General features: G+C 34.6%; 1 protein-coding gene across 2 annotated transcripts in view; it reads right to left on the bottom strand.

The window, feature by feature from the left end:
• The window catches only part of LOC140743377 (UNC93-like protein), a 140,520-nt gene that overhangs the window by 17,105 nt on the left and 99,745 nt on the right, over window positions 1-23,670 (bottom strand). For both annotated transcript variants that reach the window (XM_073074570.1, XM_073074571.1), the window contains 4 exons: window positions 4,572-5,262; window positions 3,905-4,121; window positions 3,036-3,201; window positions 2,195-2,462 (listed from right to left, as the gene is read on the bottom strand). In XM_073074570.1, the coding sequence (XP_072930671.1) occupies window positions 2,195-2,462; window positions 3,036-3,201; window positions 3,905-4,121; window positions 4,572-5,241 (1,321 nt within the window). In that variant the 5' untranslated portion in view covers window positions 5,242-5,262. The remainder of the gene's footprint in view (window positions 1-2,194; window positions 2,463-3,035; window positions 3,202-3,904; window positions 4,122-4,571; window positions 5,263-23,670) is intronic.

Here is a 23,670-nt window from a genome sequence, read left to right as displayed (position 1 = left end):
AAAATAAACTTATATAACTTGCATTTATTTAACTTGTTTGTTTAGGTCAAAAGTTCGATTTAATTTGAAGGTAATTTCTCTTAGTGCATTTCAATTAAAACTTGCTTTAAAAATGTTTCTCGTAATTTATGAAGATTACGTACATCTATTACCCGTAATGCATAGCTAATGTCTAGTTCGACATAGACGTCAAAGTATGATTAAGACGAGGCCGGCCGCGCAATCAATGACGAAATTGTTGAATTTGAGGTAAAACTGGTAAAAGTGAACGTTGGAATCCGGAAAGAGATGTGGTCTAGATTACATTAGCCGTGGATTCTGATGGTGACGTGAGGAGCATTCGTAACTGAGCCGTCTACGCTCTATCGACATAACGATTCATGACCATGACTCCTTCGAATTTCGCTGTTTTAGTGTTCCGTACTCTAGAGAACCACGGATTTAAACAGGTGGCGTTGGCGACCGACGCTGAAATACGCAAGTTGCAGAAATATGCAGATCTTATTAGAGACTACATATTTCTGCCATTTGGTGTTGATACATTGGGGTTGTGGGGTTCCAATGCTAGATTATTTTTAAGCACTACAAATCAATGATGAATGACCAGAGAGCTGGACATACCTCGGACAGCGAATTAGCCTCGCTATCCTACGACGGAATGTTGCCGGCATTCTGGGAACTCATCCCAGGGACAGCAATTTTGATATTAATTTTAAAATATGGTTATATTATTTAATTCTCTTTTTTTATTAATTTAATTATTATAATGTTTTTGTTGTATTTATTATTGTAACAAGTCTTGAAAATAAAAATATTTCGGTGTCGTTGCAGAGGAGCAACGTTTAAATAATAGGAGTGACATAAGATAAGCAAGGTATTTGTTTTTAATATTACTCTAATAAAATTGCTTTTAAAAACTTATGGCTTGATGGATCAATGTGATGGTTTATTTCCAGCGGTATTCTAATCTACCTACATGTTCAAATTTTTAATCTTAATTAGGAAATATACATAGTCTTTTTGAACAAAATATTAAAATTATTTACAATACTATAATAACTTAAACTAAATTAATATTTTTTTTTTTAGATTTGAATAGAAACTTTTATCTCGATTTTACTCTTAATTGTAAACTGCATTATACTATGCTTTATTTTGTATTTCTTACATATGTGGGTACGTGCAGTAAAATATAAACTACTTATGTGCAGTGAGATAAACTGGTTCGCGGAATATATATTATCTCGTTCGTAGAAAATTATGAGGAAACGCATCTTTTTGTTTTCAAATTCTCAAGAAAACTATTACAAGAGATCGTTACTGAAATGTGAAATACTGATGCAAAATATTGTCCGCATTGTGTAGGATTCTCTGAAGAGTTGTAGTATGCTTATTTTAGTGACAATAAAAACTTGGAGGTCATACTACAAAGGACGTTGCTGAGGAATATTTAGACAAGGGTATTTCTGTTTTTTTGATAAATACTTCCAGTTATATACAGTGGAGTAACTATACTGTATGAGACCCGTGGAAAATTCATTGCAGGGGGTCCTGAGAAAACTTATCACATTTTAGTTTAACTTTTTATTTTTCGCTGACGAATACGTATAGTGATTGTTTAGTTTGGACCTTTTTTGTTTCATTTATACCTATTTTTGCATATACTACATACTTTATAAAGAGAAGATATATCTTCATTCATTTCAAGAGAATAGATTTATTGCATTATACACATTTCATAGATCTTTTTATCACTTTTGAGCTCGCAGCCTCTCGGGCCGGGGCCCCGTTATGCCGGTGGTCCGTGGCATTTTGCCAGTCCTGCCATCCTATAGTTACGCTGGTTATGCACACGATATAAGTATGATTCCGACATTAATTATTACTATAATTAGTCTATTGTTTATAACCATACTTGTCTATGTTTATAATAAAATAACATCGGTAAATATAAATAAGACCACGTTCATATCTACAGACTTTACCTAAATGTCGTTTCAGGCAAATCATTATTGACACGTACGGAGTAGATATAAATGCACGATACCAATATTGCTGAACCCGCAAATATAATATGCGTCTACCGTAATATATAATTATGTCTAATAACAAATCTACAATTCTAGGTAAAAGGAATATAAAATTATACGAAGAGACAAAGTAATTGGTAGGTAGAATACGTAATTCAACTAACCATTAATCTGGGTTTGCCATACAGCGTCTCCAACTCCCCACAGTCCTGATATCACGAAGAAGACCGTCGGAGAGTTCGGGTTCGGTCTCCAGATCAACAGCCATATGATAAGACCGAAGTGTAGTCCGGCACCCATCACTAGGATTGGGAATCGTCCAATATACTTCATCACTGAACCGAATAGAAGAGAGCAGATCGCATTCACTACTCCGAAGCAGATCATCACGTAGCCAATTGACCGGATGCCAAGTGCACACGAGACGTAAGCCTGCAAATAATAATGCCTTCATGAATATATTTAAGCAGATAGTCTAGTTGAATGTCAGCCAGAATCTAGGGGTCATAGGTTCAAATCCCAGGCACCTCTGATATTTCAATTATTGATAATATATTAATTAATTAATTAATTATTAATTATCACTTGTTTTAATGGTGAAGGAAAACATTGTGAGGAAACCTGTATATGTGAGAGATCTAAAAAAATACTTGTAAGTGAAGTCTACCAATTCGCACTTGGCTAGCATGGTGGCCAGTTCTACTCATTTTCAAGGCGATTCCTGAGCAACAGTGGGACAGTAATGACTGTGGCTCATGAACATCTGTATCTGTAACTAATTGAACAGAACAGAGATTTTCCGTCCGAAGGCCGATTACGGCCGGCCGATATCGGCCTATTCCTCCACGTATCAGTGTCATGATATAAGAGTTCACTTAACAGAGTTTCAATTACGTTTACTACGTTTCAAATTGTCACAATGTGTTCAATAATGACTGCTTTATGGAACCATCCCTGTACGATTTCGACTCGCTTTTCACCAATGATTATAATTTGTATTCGTACCTGTGTGTAGTCAGCTGCAATGAACGCTTGCTCCATTCCGATCCACAAAGTGATCGGGATCAGTAGCTGCTGGTTGGGTTTCTTCAACTGGTAGGCGGTTGCTGACAGCAACTGGATTCCAGTCAACTCCTTGGACGGATCAGACTTTCTCTGCTTCTCACCGTACCTTTGGGACGATAAAATAATGTAAATAATGATTTTATATATTTCTTGTTTCTGTTTGAAAGTTCATACACTTTTGTTTGTCAGTTTCGATGGAAAATAATATGTATTATGAAAGCGAACGTTGATTTTAATGACGAATAAGTACGTAAGTTACCTAAGTGTAACTTTTGAAAACAAACACTTGACGAAGACACCATAATATACTCTGAAACCTGCGTATTTTTTCGTGCAATTTTTATTAAGATCACATTATTAATTAAAAAATATATTTAAAATGCTTCGTCTGAAGCCTCTACGAGGAAGAGAAATCGTTCAATATTTCGAGGCATTGGCGCCGCTGACCATGGCATTCTGGGCCTCAAAATGTATGATAAGATTCATCTGTGATTTTTGCCGTATTTGGAAAATACGGTGGTCTCCCGCTCTAAGTAATTTATGAATTTATTTTAAGTTCTAAGTAATCGTACTGAATTAATATTTAGTTGTGGAATCGACTTAAGCTTATGTTAAGTTCTAGGTAATCGTACTAAATATATGTTAGATTCCGAATTTATGTTAAGTTCTAAGTAATGGTCCAGAATTAATATTTAGTTGCAAGTAATCGAACTAAGTTGATATTAGGTACTAAGTAACCGTCCTGAATTTATGGTAGGTTCTAAGTAATCGTCCTGAGTTTATATTAAGTTCTATGTAATTCTGTTTACCTGGAGAGGGGGTCGACGAGCAACGCCACCATGAGTACGGCGACAGCAACGCACGATAGGTAGATGGCGCTGATCTCGTATATCTCGCTGTCGGGCGGGCGGTTCAGGTTCTCGTGCTGCGCGCCGCCGATCATGCAGAAGTTGGCGCCGCAGGAGAGGTACGCGTGGCTGGTATTGTCCTTCGAAGTACCTCCACTGTGCACTCCCGATGAGAATACTGAGGGAACATTACTAGTATTAATATTTAACCCTTAATTTAATAATAGTAAGTTTCTGTATATGTTTGTCTTAATTTTACTTTCTTAAGGTTTCTGGTGAGATATAAATTGCTCTATAGGTATATATTACATAGGTTTTTCTTATGGTTCTTTAATTTTAAGATTTTAGGTTAAATTTAATTGATTAAAATCAGATTAAAAATATGATATTTTGTATTGTTTTTAAGTAAACAGATTTTCTTATAAGGAAGTAGATGTAGGAAACAGATCACTAATGTAGGTTATTCAACATATTCATTGCGGACAGTTTTACGCAATGGCCTTATGAGTACTTGTATTCTCTTAATATTCTGAGCTAAAGACCTTATCATGGTATGATAAACAAATATGAGGTTCCTATATTACGAAAACTGTTATTCATTTAAAGAGTACTATAATTTTAAACTCACCTAAGCTGGAAATTAAATTTCCCCACAATTCAGCGGTCTGCCAAGCGAGGAAGAAGAATCCGAAGAATCTCACAATAATTCCATCCACCGCTTGATCGGTTAGTTTGGCGTAAACACTGCCGGCTTGTGTCAAGTATGTTGCCTTGGAGGTCCACATGGGCGCCGCTCCTAAGCCAACGATGACTCCAGTAGGCACTAGAGTGTAGAACGCCGGATAGAACTGCGCACCGAGGTACGGTGCGTAACACAGCATGGAGAGGCAAAGGGTCCATTTCACTGTTAGCCTTTTTATGAGGAACGTTGGGACAAATATGCATGACACTACTAGGGCCGCGTACATGGAACTCAACGACACTGTTCCCAGCCCGTCCGCAGCGTTGATCGACGACTGCAGGTTAGCTGTGCCTTGGAAAGCAGTGAACTGAACCATGAAGGCAGCGCTAACCGCTGCCACATTCTTCAGTATCCGCCATTTCTCATTTCTGGACAACTTCACCTTTCCTGAGGCGTAAGCGTCTTCTTCTGTTGGTAGCGGGGGAGGCTTGACGATGTCATCGTTCGAGCCTCGGTCGTACTGATAGCCATCATTCTTGAAGCCAGTTTTAATTGTGTAAACTGCGTCCTTATCAGGGCGGTCGTCTTCACTGCCGCCTCCGTGCGTAGCAGTCATGCCGCGTTATCTCCTGTCGCCCTGCGGAATAAAATAAACATTTTAATAAGGCATATTTATAAACCACGTCATTACACGCGCATCATACTCTTCGCTCACAATCATTAAAACCGTGCCTCACAATTCAGGAGCCTGAGGTTCGAATTTCAAGAACATTTTTTAGTCATGTATTAGACATAATTTATTACTTGATTTATCGATGAAAATAACATCGTGAGGAATCTATTTGATAGTTATAAAAAGGATTTTCAAAGGTATGAGAATTCTATCAAACCAAACATCTTTAAAACCGTTAAAAACTTCTCACTCTGAAAGGAAATCCGTGCCTACAGCATACAGTAAAGACTTTACAACAATGCATAATATGAGAGTAAAATCTGTCTTTAGTTTTGCTATCGAGGAAATACTGACTCATCGTATTTCAAATATTTTCACAATAGCTGTGTTTGCATTGCTCGTTTGAAGGTTATGTTAACACAAATAGTTACTTGTAGCACTAATAAAATTGCGTGGTGTACAAGAATTTTATGGACTGGCAGGCGTTTTTTAACAAGCACAGAATTGTAAACAGTTGTATGAGCTGTCACTTCTGTAACGGTTACAATTTGATTCGCATTCAGAACCACAATGGCCAACGTCGGCTGTGTACATATCGGTATTGTTGTTTCACGAAATGTAATTATAGGCACGTCGTGACATAATACCAGCTACCTGTCTTTATGCCGATAACACGAATAAGTTTGGCATAGTTTTGAGAGAATAGGTTAAGGAACGAAACATAAACTATTGACGTCCCGCAAATAATCATTTATTGTAGACTGACTGAAGGACAATTAAATTATCATCATTGATCTATCCGAGATAAAGTGTTGAATCGTTGTGCCAAATTCTTAATTAATTAATAACCTAACCTATTTAAATGGCAAATAACAAGTAATGTATCACGAGTAATATCAACTCTTTCTCTCAGGAACAGAATAATTGGAGTATAAGACGAGTTGTCAATGAATTAAAAAGAGTAAAAAGTAGTATGAATATGTACATTACTAAACGATTCATGTGCGCAATTTGAATGAACTTTGGTAATGATATGTTATGTTCTTGCTCATGTAAAAATTTACAATACTTTTTGACCTTCCAAAAATAATGGACAAAAGTAATTCTACAACCATATCCTGTGGTTTACGTAAAAATTATCGTTAGGGTTCATTATTGTACGTGCAGGATTTCAAGAAGAATAATTGTTATGAATATTTTATTCAAATTAAACAATAAATAATATACGATAAAAAATCTGACTTATGTATTTCTTACAGATGTTTATCAAGGAAGATGCGGAGTACTACGCAAATTTTAATTATTAATGACCCGAGAACTCATTTGAAAATAAGATTTTGCAACAAATGTTCTATCTATTTAACAACTTTGCCCCTTTATTTTGACTTTGAGCGTATGTAATACATATAGGTATGTATACGCTGAATCTTAATACATATATATCTTCGTCAAAAAAATATTTCTATTCCTAATTTGGTTTCTGCACTACGATGAGCAATTGCACAAAGAATTAGGAATTGCTGCCATTTTGTGTCTTGCCTTTTGGATTTTCAAAATTGTGTTCCTTGTTATTGTATTTTTTGGAGATAATGCTCGTTACATTCTTTGAAAAATTTAAGTCCTTTGTCATTTTGGGCTACCTCCAGACTCGGTACAGCCGTCGCAGTTCTAGTACGTAGATTTACACCCACTGGGGGGTTACTACCATCTCTTAAAACAATATTATTTTAATCAGACTTTTACTTTTATTGCAGGAATTTTAATTTTTAAGCAAAATATGACAATTTCAATTGGTTTTATACAATGGATAATCGAAAATTAATAAGGGCTTTAGTTTGTTCAACTGTGTATATATATTATTATATTTTATTATATATTTTACTGTTTTAAGGAGGAAATAAAACTTTCCTGAACTATGATGGTTTTAAAAGATGGCGGTAGGCCCCCTGTAGGTACACAATAGATAATGTGTAAGTAAACAATTTCCGACACCTGTCTTGTTAAAACAACGGGTTAGACATGCGTAAGGGTTTCGATTTTCACAACAACATTCCTTTCATGTCACACCTATTCAATAGCACGCACTAAATATTACCATATCATATGAATGACTCTGCCGTTTACTTTGTGACTCAGGCCATTCAGCACACAGCACTCAATAGGTGTCGTCAAGCGTTGTAGATATTATATATATATAATCCTGGAAGGAATGACGTGCGTTCTCCATGTTGCCGTCTAGGAGCGACTTTGTTGTCTATGGCGGGTTTTCTCCTCTCCCCCCCGAGGCAAAGGGAAAAATATGAGATGCCATAGATTCAAGATGGCGGCCGATTTAAAATTTTCAACTTTTTCATTTATTGACTTTATCCTGATGTTTGTTTTTTTTTCGAATAATATTCAGGTGGGCGTTACGTTGAAATTGGAAAAAAATAAAAAACCAAGATGGCCGCCGAGATATTTGAGTTTGAAATTTTTCAATTTTCGAGGTGTTTTTGGGAGGTCGTATCTCTTGGGATTTTTAATATTTTGTTGCCATTTTTTAAAATTTTCTCGGATATATCCTCAATTTTGCCAAATCGGATTTATTATTTTTTTTCAACAAGATGGCGGGTCGTCTGTTAGGCGATTTGTAAAATGTATGAAAAAAACAGATTTTTTGAAGTGAAATATTCGGAGGTTGGCAACGTTTGAGCGATTTGGTTTGTTCGAGGCGGTCGTGGGGCTCGGTCCGAGGTGTTGCCAGGTTTGAGTTTTTTTCTCCCCACTCTTACAATTTTTCAAACTTTTCATTCAAAAATATGAAAAGTAGAAGGAGAAATATTTTTGATGAAAATTTTTCACTGGAATATTTTTTTTGGCTGTCGTAATGACATTTGACCATTTTCGTCGATGTCGACTGGCAACACTGGCCGCAGGAATTTTTTTTCAGTTTTACGAAAAATCGACTTCCTCGACCTGAAGGAGTGGTGGGGGGTGGGTTTGATGTATGAGTGGAATTTTTTATTTGCCTCCGTGTCTATGGGAAAAATCTGAAACTTTCAAAATTCAAGATGGCGGCCGAGCTGGATTGGGCAACTTTTTTTTTTTATTTTGCACCTATCCAAGATCGGTATCGTTTCCGGCTAACTTGAGGGCGACTGATACGATGAAATTAGAAAAAGTTGAAAAAACAAGATGGCCGCCGAGATACTTGAGTTTGAAATTTTTCATTTTTCAAGGTGTATTCGCGGGGTGGCACTGATGTGTTTTTTTAACTATTTTTTTGATTTTTTTCGTTTTTTTTCTCGAATATATGCTCAATTTTACCAAATCGGATTTATTTATTTTTTTAACCAGATGGCGGATCGTTCGTCAGGCAATTTGTAAAATGTATGAAAAAACGCATTTTTTGAAGTGAAATATTTTGAGGTTGGCAACATTTCAGCGAATCGCCTTGTATGGGGCGGTTGTGGAGCGTGACTTGAAGTGTTGCCAGGTTTAGGTTTTTTTTTCTTTGTTCATACTTTTTTTGGAACTTTCCATTCAAAAATGTAAAAAGTAGAAGGAGAAACATTTTTAATGAAAATATTTTACATGGATATTTGTCAGGGGGGTCGTAATGACATTTGACCATTTTCATCCAAATAAACTGGCAACACTGGGAACTAGATTTTTTATTTCACTTTTTTGACATTTCGAGTAGCCCAGCCTAAACTATTGGTGGGGGGTAGTAATAATGTATGAGATATTTTTTCGGTATATTATGGTGGTTATAGGAAAAATGGGAAACATACAAAATTCAAGATGGCGGCCCTCCTGCGATTTTCAACTTTTTTTTTACTCTGCGCGCCTACCTGAGATTGGTGTCATTTTCGGCTAATTGTGGGACGACTGTTACGATAAAATTAGAAAATATTGGAAAAACAAGATGGCCGCCGAGATATTCGAGTTTGAAATCTTTCATTTTTCGAGGTGTGTTTGTGGGGCCGTAGCGCGGTGGTTTTATTAATATTTTTTCGACATTTTTGTTTTATTGGCCTGATTGTATCCTCAATTTTATCATATGGCAATGTCATATTTTTTAAACCAGATGGCGGACCTTGTATCAGCCATTTTGTAAAATGTACGAAAAAATGCATTTTTCGAAGTGAAATATTTTGAGGTTGGCAACATTTGAGCGAGTCGCTTTGTATCGGGCGGTCATGGAGCTCGGCTCGAAGTGTTGCCAGGTAAAGTTTTTTTTTTCATCGTTCATACATTTTTTGGAACTTTTCATTCAAAAATGTAAAAAGTAGAAGGAGAAATATTTTTAATGAAATTTCTTCACAGGACAATTTTTTTTGGGCGCCGTAATGACATTTGACCATTTTCATCTTAATTAACTGGCAACACTGGGATACAGAATTTTTTTTCGCGATTTTCACTTTTTGAGTACTTGGGCGGAAACCGTAGACAGAGCATATAAGTAATGTATATATGTAATGTAATGTATGTAAGTAATGGAGATATTTTTTATTTCAAATGGACCCTATGTAAAAAATCGAAAATCCAATGTTGCCATATACAAAAAAAATGTTTTCATACAAATGCATTTTCTGCAGGATTATCGAAGATTTCAGGCTGTTGCCACCATTTGAGGTCATTTTTTTGTATTAGGCGCTTAATGGTACTTATAGACTGTACCAATGTGTAACGAAATATTTCAGTGTTGCCATACAAAAAATAATAATTTTCAAACATGTGCATTTTTGTATGTCATATTTCAAGCTGTTGTAAATTTTTGACAACGTTATAATGTATGACGCGTTTGTATGTACTTATAGACTGCACATTTTGGTAAAAAAATATTTCAGTGTTGCCATACAAAAAATAATAATTTTCATACATGTGCATTTTTGTATGTCACATTTCAAGCTGTTGCAAATTTTTGACAACGTTATAATGTATGACGTGTTTGTATGTACTAATAGACTGCACATTTTGGTAAAAAAATATTTTAGTGTTGCCATACAAAAAATGTTAATTTTCATACATATGTATTTTTGTATGTAATATTTCAAGCTGTTTTCTTGTATTGGTAACATAAGAATGTATGAGGCATTTGTACGTACTAATATTGTGCACATTTTGATTAAAAAATATTTTAGTGTTGCCATACAAAAAATAATAATTTTCATACATTTGTATTTTTGTACGTGGTGTTTCGGGCTGTTGTCTCCCTTTAAAGACCCCCACCACCATGCCCAGCATCACTTAACGTCAGTTTTCTGTATGAGGCGTTTAATGGTACTAATAGACTGTACAGATTTTTGGAAAAATATTTCAGTGTTGCCATATAAAAAATAATAATTTTCATACAAGTGCATTTTTGTATGTCATATTTCAAGCTGTTGTTTCCTTTTGATGTCATTCCAATGTAAGAGGCGTTTGTAGATACTAGCAGTTTTAACATTTGGGTAAAAGAATATTTCAGTTTTCCCATACAAAAAATAATAATTTTCATACATATGCATTTTCGTATGTCACATTTCAAGCTGTTGTATATTTTTGACAACCCTATAATATATGACGTGTTTGTATGTACTAATAAACTGCACATTTTGGTAAAAAAATATTTTAATGTTGCAATACAAAAAATAATAATTTTCATATATATGTATTTTTGTATGCAATATTTCAAGCTGTTGCCTTCTATTGATATCATTAGAATGTATGAGGCGTTTGTAGGTACTAATATTCTGCACATTTTTATAAAATAATATTTTAGTGTGGCCATACAAAAAATAATAATTTTCATACATATGTATTTTCTATTAAATATTTCAAGCTGTTGTATATTTTGGCAACATTAAAATGTACGATGCGTTTGTAGGTATCAATAGATTTCACATTGTTGTAAAAAAAAACAGTGGTGCCGTACACAAAATAATATTTTTTATACGCATGCATCTTTGTATGTAATATTTAAAACTGTTGTCTCCTTTTGAAGTTATTACCTAATACGTGGCGTTGTTAGCTACTAACAGTTTGAACCCTACGTCAGTAGGATAATATATCTATGGTTTGAACATTTGGGTGAAAATATATTTCAGTGCTGCCATACAAAAAATCGGTTACAGGGTTTATAAGTATATATTTCGGAATTAATTTATGAGTCGTTTAAAATGTATATGATTTAATCTTAATGAGCTAACTTATTGGTATGTTGAGAAAGCAATAACTGGTTTGAAATTTTTTTATGACTTGAGTTTTGGAGTATTCTATTTATTTGAGTTTAATTGGTTGTATGTGTTAAATTGTTTGTGGCTTAAGTTACCTATATGAATTTTACCCGTGATTATTCTTTTTGGAGTGTAGCCCTACCATGCACATAGCAGGAAGGGGCGTAAGATGTTAGATTCTCTTCTTACGTATTAATGTATAATTATTTATTAACAGACACAGACACAGATTTTGTGGATGTAGTATGTAGTCAAGTAAAGGATACAAAATGTATTAATCTTCAACATTTTTGTGACTTTAAAAGAGGGGTAAAATATAAGATTTACTTAAGAAGGGCCATGATCTATTAGGTATATTTGGATAGTTTCAAAGGATGGATGCATATTTATCCTATATGATATACGATTTACAAAAGAAGGATATAATGTAAGAGGTATATTTTCTGCACTGCTCTGCTCCTATTGATTGTAGCGTGATGAAAAGTATACTATAACCAGCTCAGGAGTATGAAAAATAATTGTATCAAGTTTCGTTAAAATCCGTCGAGTAGTTTTTTTTTCTATAACGGTTATATAGACAGGCAGACAAAAATTTTAATGATTGCATTCTTGACATCAGTATCGATCCCTAAATACCCCCTGATAGTTATTTTGGAAATATATTTCTTGTACAGAATTGACCTCTCTACAGATTTATTATAAGTATAGAATTAATATAGATAATATAATATATAGAAATAATGTATGACGCGTTTGTATGTACTAATAGACTACACATTTTGGTAAAAAAATATTTTAGTGTTGTCATACAAGAAATAACAATTTTTATAAATAGTTATTTTTGTATGTAATATTTCAAGCTTTTGTCTCCTTATTATGTCTTTAAAATGTATGGCTTATAGACAAAAAAATCATGACCATTCTTGGTATTTTGCAAATATTAACTCATATCTTTTCCAAACAGCCCCAAACAGAATGAATAAAACTTCAATATAGGGGAAAAAATGTAAAAAAATTTTGCACGCAAAACTAAAGAAGACAACCGTTTCGCGAGCTGCTTTAGCAGCGAGCGCACACAAGCGATACCTAGTATTTACTATAAACTTACTGTAAGTAATAATGAAACATACTGAAAGTAATTGGTGAATGTAGGCAAACGTGTGTACATTACCCACGTACAATTATCTAATAGATTTTTAAGGAGTAAAAAAATATTCGTATTGTTAATCACTTTTACACATTTCAGTGGTTTTTGATTAGATATAACATTAATTATGAAAAAAATGAAAATTTTGTGGTACGGAATGTAACGTATTACGTTATATTTTTGTAGTCGAGTTTTTTCAAATTAGATTATTTGTTTGAGGTTAATTTTGAAGTAGGTTAATAATACTTCATTAAGTTAATGCATTTTAAAATTAGTCAATAATAATCATCGATAAGGTGTGTCGATGTTTATAATGTTGTCTTACTTCTATGAACGAAATGAGAATTGAAATCATTTAATATTACTGAGTTACAATAAAACGGCAATAAACCACATTATCACACAAACAAAATAAAAAAAATGTAGCTATGTATGTTAGCAATATATTAAAATTATTTTATTATAGTATTATTTTAATGAATTATTTTGTGTTATTTTTATAATAATAAGTCCTTTTATATAGTCACCGGCAAGAACGATTGTATGAGTTAGCATAAAAAAGAAATAGAACGCGGTTTGACGTTGGAGTTGTATTGAGCAGGAATAATAAAAGTAGTAAATTGGTTGAAAAAATACTTTTATTCTTTCAGTAGATATAAAATTATAAGGTAACGCGACAAAATAGAAAAGGTTACTTTCAGACATTAGCTTGGACTACTTCAGTGAACTCCATAACTTGTAGATACAATATAGTGGACATCAATGATATGTGTGCCACGGCAAAGCGGCAGTACATATTCCGACCATGTAGGCCCAATTCGACCTATAGGCATTGAATGTTGTGTAACCTTGTGTAACGTGCGTTGTTGTTGGATAGGTAACACGTTGTTGTCACATGTTTGTCGGTTCACTGTACACCGTTAACCCGATCTGTATTGTGACAATGAGACCAATTCTTCAAATTTATTATTTTTTATTCCCGCTCTCATTATCTTATTTATAAAATTCTCGTGTCACAATGTTAGTTACCGTACTCCTCCGAAACGACTTTACCGATTTTCACCAAATTTTATATGTATATTCAGTAAGTCGGAGAATCGGCTATTATCTATTTTCCATACCCCTAAGTGATAAGGGTTGTTCACCCTTAACATTTTTTTATTTATGTGGCAACACAACGTTTCCCGGATTAGCTAGTCACAATATAAAATTCTCAGTGTCGCTCCTAAAACTTTTAAATTCCGAATGTATTTTTAATTACAAATTGGGTATTGAGTAACAAAGACGTGGAATAAACAGATGTTTAGTGCTGTAATGGAAAGGTACTATTGTACGGAAAATTTTGACCACACGCGATGAATTTTATACGAGTATTAAAACTCTATCAATGTACGCGATGAATATTGTTCAAAGAATAATGTAATGTGTTAGCTGATTATTCCTGAAATACTATTTTATAAAATGAAAGATTCAAGCTTGCTAAGTTTTTGTGACTACTACTGTATTTGTAATTTTTGTTGGAGATTCATGTTTTCGAGTTTAATGCTAAGCACTGAGAATCTCACTGTGAATTTCAGTTGATCTCGGTTATTAACAATTTTTTTAATCGTTATTGATTCTATACAATCGGTTTAATACTGTAGTCGCTGTTATGTATGTATATTGAGGAACTTAAAATAAAACAGGAATTACTAAATTCACAGTTAGCCAAAATACGCCTCTAAGTCATCGTTAACAGTTTACATCCCACTGCTGGGCAATGGTCTCCTCCCAGAGTTGAGGGGTGAGACCCATAGCCCACAGCGCTAGCCAAATATTAATAAACACACTTCACGCCGATCTTCTTTTAAAGAACTTTACTACCCTGTCATCAACCCATCATCGTCCCCCTGGCAGTGGGACGGGTCTCCGTCTACGGGTCTCCTCTCAGAATGAGAAGATGTCACATATCTTTGAGATTTTTTTTATATAATTCTCTCAGATATGCAGGTTTCCTCACTATGTTTTCTATCACCATTTTAAGCAAATGTTAATCAATTTCTAATACGCAGATAACTTTGAAAAATCGGTGGTGAGTGATTTGAACCTCGGACCCCTCGTTCGAGAGGCCGAGTTTCTAAACCATTAGGCTATCACTGCTTTTCTTACTATCACACTTTCCTACCTACTATAAAGAAAACAAATCAATAGGTATAGACCCTATTGTAAGAAGAAACGGTAAACATATTCCATTTATGATATTTAAGGTTCATTTATGATATTATTTGAAGGTGGTAGAACCCTTTGTGGTTCGACCCCGGCGGCACCACCGCCACACCTATTTCTATCTAATAACAGCAGTGTTAGGCGCTGCTGTGTTCCGGTTTGAAGGGTGTGGTAAGGGAGACAGACTTTTCCGAGGCGTTCCAGCTTAGTCCTCAGGGGTAGCAGCGCATCTGTGGCCGACCTCAGGTAGGAATATCTAATCCTATCTGGGGTTGATGGCAGATGTCCATGGGCTGCAGTAGCCACTTACCATCAGGTGGACTGCATGCTCGTCTGCTACTCCTATATTATGAAAAAAAATCTAAATATATCTCCTGTAATACCTAAATGTGATATTATTTTCGTGTTAACAAAGTATCCTTATAGTGCAATGGTGACAGAGACATAAATTATAATCTGGCATTAATTCCTGTAATAGATAACGTCAGATTATGCGATAAAGCGGTTTTGTTTTTGTTTTCGTGTATTTCCTTTCTTTACGCTTGATTAAAACAAAGAAATATATTTGTATCAAGTTGCGTTAAGTATTAATATTGGTAAGTTCGAAGCCCTACTTACTAATAGTAAAAGCGTAGTAATACCATGTAACTTTAACGTTAACGAAAGCCTAACCTTCAAATCCACTGCTAAGCCATGTTGTATGAACACTTCGATAATTGGTCGATTTTGGTCCGGTAAAGTTAGTGTTTTTGTCAACTTACATATATGTCAACGACTAAAAATTGTGGTGACAAAGACACAAATGACGTTAATGACGAATGACTTGCAACACATAATTTTTACATTCCGCCGTTATCGTAAAAGTTATCGTTATTGTTAACGCAAACTTTGCGGATCTTCGTTGCAACCCACCCTGATAAAGATTCTAGGAAAGCTGCTGAACAAGTAAAAAAAACGCGTAGGTGGGTTACTTGCCACGTGTCATAGCAATTGTGTTTGTGTTTGCTTATCGCCAAAATACTGTGATCAGGATTTCTGGTAACCAATAGCCGTGTTTATGTTCGGGAATTAGCGTAGGCGTAAGGTGTTGGTCGATAGAAACTTCAAATGGGTGGGCTACAGAACAATAAATACATAGAGATACCAGCAATGCTTGCACGTGTAAAGATAATAAGAGGAAGCTTATGTTTTGTTTGCGGACTGTGCATGTTTGAACTGTTTTATTATTGTTTATAAGAATAGGACAGGATATGCCTCAACAAATATCTTTAGACACTTGTCTACGTAAAAAACTGTAACAGCTTCTATCCATGTGTTACGCGGTTCAAATGATGTCATCTGTACCGTTATGTAATCATATGGTTTTGTATAGAAGCCTCATGTATACGTCAAGGTGGAAACCTTCTGTGGTTCGAACCCGGTTGCACCACCGTTACGTATTTTTGTATTTCTGTCTAATAACAGCAGTGTTAAGCGCTGCTGTGTTCTGCTTTGAAGGGTGTGGTAAGACATATTTCCGAGGCATCCAGTTTAGTCCTCAAGGGTAGCGGCGCACCTGTGGTCGAACTTAAGTAGCTATCGAATCTTATCTAGGGTTGATTACCGATGTCTATGGGCCAGTAGCCACTTACCAAGAAGTGTACTTGGGCGTCTCCTACTTTTTTTTAAAACGTGAGGTCCACCTAATTAAGTTGGGTAGGTTGTGTAGGTAAATTATACGCTAGATATCTCAGCACGTACCTAGAACGTCTTAAAAGATAACACTCAGCGACCTAATTGGTTATCTATATTTGTGTTGTTTATTTCCACGCGGATTTGGATTAAAGTATCCAAGCTTCTATCGTTAAATGTATGAAGCATTACTTGGTAAATTCCATGCTATTAAGTAAGGATTAAAACTACTTTGCTATCCGCTGATAATATGTATAATGGTGTATGTTATAAACCATACAGTATGTACCACCCTCCCTCCCACAAAGGATGCGTACATATGTAAGATATAAAAATATACACCACTATACATACCACCACCAACACGTGTATTTCTCCAAAACGGTGTACCATCAGGGTAAGTTTTACTCTACGACGGTTAATCGTTAAATGTCTTAATGACTTAGCAATTTAAGGTTTAGGTCATAGTCCACCGCGCTCGCCAAGTGTTTATATTGGTATACTTTATACCCTTGAGACAATTTTTAAAGTTTTTCTAGTTTCCACCCGACTTAGGAAGGTAATGTCTTTTGAGCGCATTCACATTCTTTAGCACGTCCTGCAGCCCAAACGTCTTAACGGATTTAACATATGAGGAGGCATTGGATTCGCCTAGAGTGTAGGAGTTATACATATAAGCAACATTTTTTATTTTTAAAATATCTAGAGATAATCGTAATGCTGTATATTTATTTATATAGCATAATATGTATAATTATCTAGATAAATATATAGATCTTGTTATGTTTTTAAAACGAGCAGTGTCTATGCAAATTAACACAACTTTCAAATATTACGACCGTTCTTATAGAATAATAATGGATAACACAATGAGAGGTAATAAATACAGTTCTAATACATAAATCGATGGTAGTTATGCGGAACCTCGTAACCTTTGTTAGGTATTAAGCATTTTGCATTAATTCAATGTGAGACCTGCCCTTGCATAACTATGTTGATCAACCAACCTACCTTAATAATTGAAAATAATTGCATCGTTTCTTCCCACATTGTTTATAAATTTATGCATTTTAGGGTTCCGCCTATTACTAAGTCTCCGCTGTTTGATCGTCTGTCCGTCTGTCACAGGACTCTATTGCTCGAATCGTAATAGATAGACTCTTGAAATGTTTACAAAGTACGTACGAGTATGATGGTGGTCGCTATGACAAAAGAATATTTTTCTAAACTATACTATACTATACTAGCTGACCCGGCAAACGTTGTGTTGCCATATAAATAAAAAAATGTTAAGGGTGAACAACCCTTATCACTTACGGGTTTGAAAAATAGATAGAATATTTGAAACTGCGATGATAGCGAAGTCTGTTGAATTCAATGTGAACATTTCAAAATCAAAAACTGCTTACGAATTAAAAATTAATTAAAAAAACCTTTTCCCACGGACTAAATTGTGAATCTAAACCATTCTCAAGTCCCCTTGAACACACACAACAAATTTCATCAAAATCAGTCCAGTCGTTTAGGAAGAGTTCAGTGACATACACACGCACATAAGAAATATATATATGTAAAGATAAAGATAAATGAATTGCTGTTCGTTAGTCTCACTAAAACTCGAGAACGGCTGGACCGATTTGGCTAATTTAGAATAATTTGTCGATATCTAGGGAAGGTTTAAAAGGTGAGTAAATATGAAATATATTTCATAAATGGATCCTGAGGCGGTACAAAGTTTGCCGGGTCAGCTAGTATTTAATATTTTTGCTATTGACAACTTAGGATTTAAACGTAATAGATAAATTTATAACGAACTGAAACCTCGGCGTCAAATAGTTTTATTGAATGAGAATATAAACGATAAAATAGGCAAGTATAACAATCCAACAGCAAACGCCTGTGCAAATTACCGAATGACATGTGCAAATTCGCTTGTCAGTCAATGTGAATTAGTGAGAAATAAGCTACCGTAACTAATCGTAATTACCTATTCAAATGGACACACGAATATCACAATCGATATTGTTCCCATGCGTTCCGAGTAACGCCGACTTCCTGGGCTCTAACCCTGCCATCCTCCATAATACTGGCCCCAAGGTCTCCGCAAATTGACATCATAAATCACATAGTACTATTGTGCGTGGACTTATATAATTTTTCCCCATGAAGACACTTATTACAGCTAATTCAATGGTAAAGGTAACGAAGTAATTTGCCGGTGATGGCAGTAGGGACCTTGTGATATAGTATTATTACATTACGTTCATGTATTTGTTTGTTGAAGGTTGAAAAAATAAAGTCGAGAATATACCATCGAGTAAGCTTCAAAGCACATTAGGTATAAATACCTACGCAGTGTAAGGTAGGGAGTAATCAGTACGTGGTAGCAACGAAGACAGCATCTGATAAATTCAAAATGCATAATTCGATCAGGAAATACTGCATATTTATTTTAAGCAGTTCTTACGTTCCTGGGGAAAAGGATGGATGCAGGTTGACTTATCCACATATAAGGCTATCCTAGTCTGGTAGAACGACTGTTCTATAAGGAGTTGTTACAGATGCCCACGCGGCAAACCTTACCATCAGATAAATTGCAAGCAACAAGCAACTTCAATCATAAAAAACATAGTGTTGGCAATGATATTTAAGAATCGATATTGGAAATCGCAACTACACTAGTTATGTCACCAATTAAAGATTGCAGATATAAGTAGGTAAGTGTTTATATGTTGTTTACAATAAATTAGTATATAAAAGGTTCTTACATAGTATATATACATTGTCACTCAGTTGTGGCATTATTATAAAGTAGTTAGTGGTAAATATGTCGGTGTTAGATAAGTGTGCATTTTTCATTGACAGCATAGAATTATTGTTCGAGATGGTTGGTATTTTACCTATACCTATACCCTACCCTATACCTTACAGTACCCTTAGTATGAGTTTTAATATTTTACAAAATTGACTATTTTTGTTCGTATTTCCATACATTTCTAATCAGTTCTGATATAGTCCGCAAATTGGAAATGTATGGGCAAATACAGATCCGGTTTATAATTTTTGATGACCATTTTTTTACTGAAAAATGCGGCCCTTTTTATAAATTTATTCAAATAAAATGAAAAGCAATAAGGATTTTTATTTCACAATAATAATATTCTATAGGCTTTGTGCTTGATGGTTATATGGACAAGATGATGTGTGCCATAATTGTCCTGTCGTCCCATAAATTTTAATCTTATCAGTAACATTCTGTCAGAAGATAAAACCAATAAAAGCATTTCTGCATTTGTAAATTAAAATTGATGTCTGTCAAAATAACCGAATTACTTAACGTCAAAAATATAAATTACTGAAAAATTGTATACCATAAAAACTATCGAGCTTTGTAGTAGCCAAGAAATGAATATAAATTACACAAAGAAGGTGGTAGAACCCTTTGTGGTTCGGCTCCGGCGGCACAACCGCCACACCTATTTCTGCCTCATAACGGCAGTGTTAAGCGCTGCGATGTTCTGGTTTGACCCTTCAAACCAGAACATCGCAGCGGTAAGGGAGATATACTTTTCCGAGGCGTTAAAGCTTAGTCCTCAGGGGTAGTGGCGCATTTGTGGCCGACCTGCCCGTAAGTAAGATTATCTAATTCTGTCTTGGGTTGATTACAAATGTCCATGAGCGACAGTAGCCACCTAACATCAGGTGAACTGCATGCTCGTATGCTACTCCTATATTATAAATAAATATAGTTCAAAAAACTAAAAAACACGCTTTTATGATAAAATTAACTAAAAAGTAGAAAATCTAAATGAATCTAGGAATCAATTAAGGAACAGTAAATAGTATAATTGTGAAATAAATCTACAAAGTTTGAACGAAATCTGGCCGTTTAAAGTGGGTCAAAATCGCGCCCAAAGAAGTCGGTTACAAACATACAAACAAACATACAGGTGAAGCTAATAAAAAGCGTGTAAAAACCAATCGGTCCATTATCGTTCCATTATTAAATCTATCATTATGTATGTTATGAATTGCTCGCGTTGTATCCACACCTTATTTTTAGCGCTTACGCTAAGATAAGGTAGGTATTTATTATTTATCACTTTACTCAGAAAAATATTGTACAGTGATAAAATAATTCTGAAGTGCCTTAATTTGTTTGTCAAGTATCTAGCAAATCTATTGCAATTAACAAGAATATCTTTGTCTGTAAAGCGGATTTGCATAATAACAATATGATGGTGCAATATTGCAATTAGTTCCATTTGCGAATTCAATTTTGCGTGTACTTTTTATACCACTAGCAAAGGAAACGTCACGTTATTATCATTTAATAGTAGTATCTCATGAACAGATTCATTTCATGCTATTTAGAGCTGGGAAAACTCAGTTTTTCTTGGTATAATGGTGGCATTAAAAGATAAATATGTTGATAACAAAAACACAGACGTAATTTATAAATGTTGAATATTTAACATTATCATTGTCTTGTGAAAAGCTAATTCAGTTAATTTGAATTTACAAAAGAGTAACAATGATGTACTTAAAGTTTTTGAAGAAATATTTTTTGAAACATCTAGTTGCAGTCTAAACATAAGTAAGGCTGTATCTACGAACACGCAAATTATGTATGTTTTTTATAATATAAGAGTAGCAGACAACCATGCAGTGCACCTAAAGGTAAGTGGCTACTGTCGCCCATAGACATCTATAATTAATAGCAGATAAGATCAGATTCGTCACACCTGAGGATTAAGGTGGAATGCCTTGGAAAAGAATATAAATATCAAGAATACAAATATTACGTTTCCAAGTCATTAACTAAATGTAGATGTGACATAAAAATAAATATAGTTGTATGTACTTATCGGCACATCTTGAGTGGCCTTCGATCAAAAAATATGCGAACTAAAGATTTCTTAAGTCCGTTTTTGATTAGCGAGCCGAGATGTGGACATCAACATAACATAACTTCTTCTCCATAACAAAACACCTTGTGAAGTGGTGGTAGTTTTACTGACATTTCAAAAGTGCTCTCTTATTTTGAATAAAAAAAATTGATTTGATTTGATTTGAACAAATTATTTTTGTGGCCAACATACCTAGTCATTGTATGTCACTAATAGTTTCAATACATGCATGTACCTATTACTAAACGTGTCGTTTAATTTGCCTGTCATTCATGTACTCAATTTGTCAGTGTATGACATTCGTGACCGATAAATTAATATGATTTAGGCTGTCGTATGAACCGTATTAATAACCGTTAAGTTTAGATCTGCACATAAGTAGCAATAAATATTTAATTGAATGTAGCTTTTTTATATTAAAATAATACAGTAAACGTTAATCAACGAATAGTTTATGACATGAATGCGTATAATAAAACAAAAGAAAAGAAACAATCGACGCACGTGTGGGTAGCGGTTAGAATACCGGCCTGACGCGCAAAAGGTTCCAGGTTTGATCCCCGGCCAGACAGATAGTTTAATGATGAATTTAGATATCAGTACCCCTACCATGAGTTTTTACGTTTTGACAAATATGACTGTTTTGGTATTTGTTTACGTATTTGCCCATACAATTTCCAATCAGCGCCCCTAGCGGATTGTGTCAGAACTAGGAAATCATATGGGCCATTACGTAAACAAATACCAAAACAGTCATATTTGTCGACACGTAGAAGCTCATGGTAAGTTCTGGATGTTAGTGTCATCGTATTTACGTATATTCATTACACTCACGACAGAGGAAATCATAGCGTTGGGCTATCAGTATAAAGCGCGTTTTTACAAACTAATATTCATTACAAATCAATTGAAAATAGGTAAATAAAACATTTAACGTACCGTTTAATTTATTATACGAGTATAAGTATAAAATACGTTTATAACAACATAGCATGACGTAGGAAATCTCGTACCGTCACGCGTTGATCTCTTTTGTATCGCTGCTAATATTACGTAAGAACGTTTGAATTAATCGTGTTGATATACATATTCATAATATAGTTGTGTGGCATCACGTTTACAATGTACTTGTTACGATTACCGTAAGTGACTGTTTATTATTATATCGCACGAGTCTGCCAATAAATGTAAATTATTGGCAGTTGCTATTTGTTAGTTATTTTTGTGTTTAAACGTTTTTACTTGATTGTGTAATATTTTTCGAGCGTATGTGTGTATGTTTGTTTGTATGTGTATCTCATTCTTTGATATCGCCTGCAGTTCTAAAGGCTTGACAGATTTTAACACATGAAGTGTCGTTCATCATCATCGTCCTAAACCCATTGCTGTCCCACTGCTGGGCACGGGTTTCCTATCAGAATGAGAAGGATTAGGCCATAGTCCACCGCGTTGGCCAAGTGCGAATCGGTAGACTTTACATACCTTTCAAAACCTTGCTTTAGACTTCACAGGTATGCAGGTTCCTCACGATGTTTTCCTTCAATGATAATAATATTTTTTTTCTATGCGGTATGAGGCATTTGTCTAAAGGAATTATATTAAAATCTGTTTTCGAGAAATAATATAGCTTTGAAAATATGGAATACAGTAAATGTAAGAATAAAATTAAATACCTCCTTAATAAAATCCTTTTCCACGCACCGTATCCAACAAAAAGTATCCTTTTATCCCTAAAACACATAAATAGTCTCGATCTTTAGTATATTTAATACTAATTTGACGTAAATAGTCATTTCTCTGTCTGAAATGCGTCTGGGGATAATACATGATATTTAAATGTGTGAATAATCCCAATTATAATACCGGTTTGAAATCAGTCGTTTAGGCCGTTTAACGAACTTGTTAGATGTAATATTATCTTAATCGATTCCACGTAAGAAGTAAATTGGCATTCGTGTATTAATAGGTGCTTAACGCAAAATCTCTGGAGATTAAACGTGTAAAAAGTTTTGATATTTTTACTTTAGTACATAATGTTAGCAGTTGCATAGCATAGCAGTGATAGCCTAGTGGTTAAGAAATTCGGCCTCTCGATCGAGGGGTCCGAGGTTCCGAGGAAATCCCAGGCACGCACCTCTGATTTTTCAAAGTTATGTGCGTATTAGAAATTAATTATCACTTGCAAAACGGTGAAGGAAAACATCATGAGGAAACCTGCATACCTGAGAGATATATAAAC

Source organism: Epargyreus clarus, unplaced genomic scaffold, assembly GCF_041222505.1.
Source record: "Epargyreus clarus isolate Ecla_fem2 unplaced genomic scaffold, WU_Ecla_fem_2.2 ptg000007l, whole genome shotgun sequence".
In the NCBI taxonomy this organism is placed as follows: domain Eukaryota; kingdom Metazoa; phylum Arthropoda; class Insecta; order Lepidoptera; family Hesperiidae; genus Epargyreus; species Epargyreus clarus.
The sequence above is the reverse complement of the archived record's forward strand: the minus strand, read 5'-3'. Positions and strand labels throughout refer to the sequence as shown.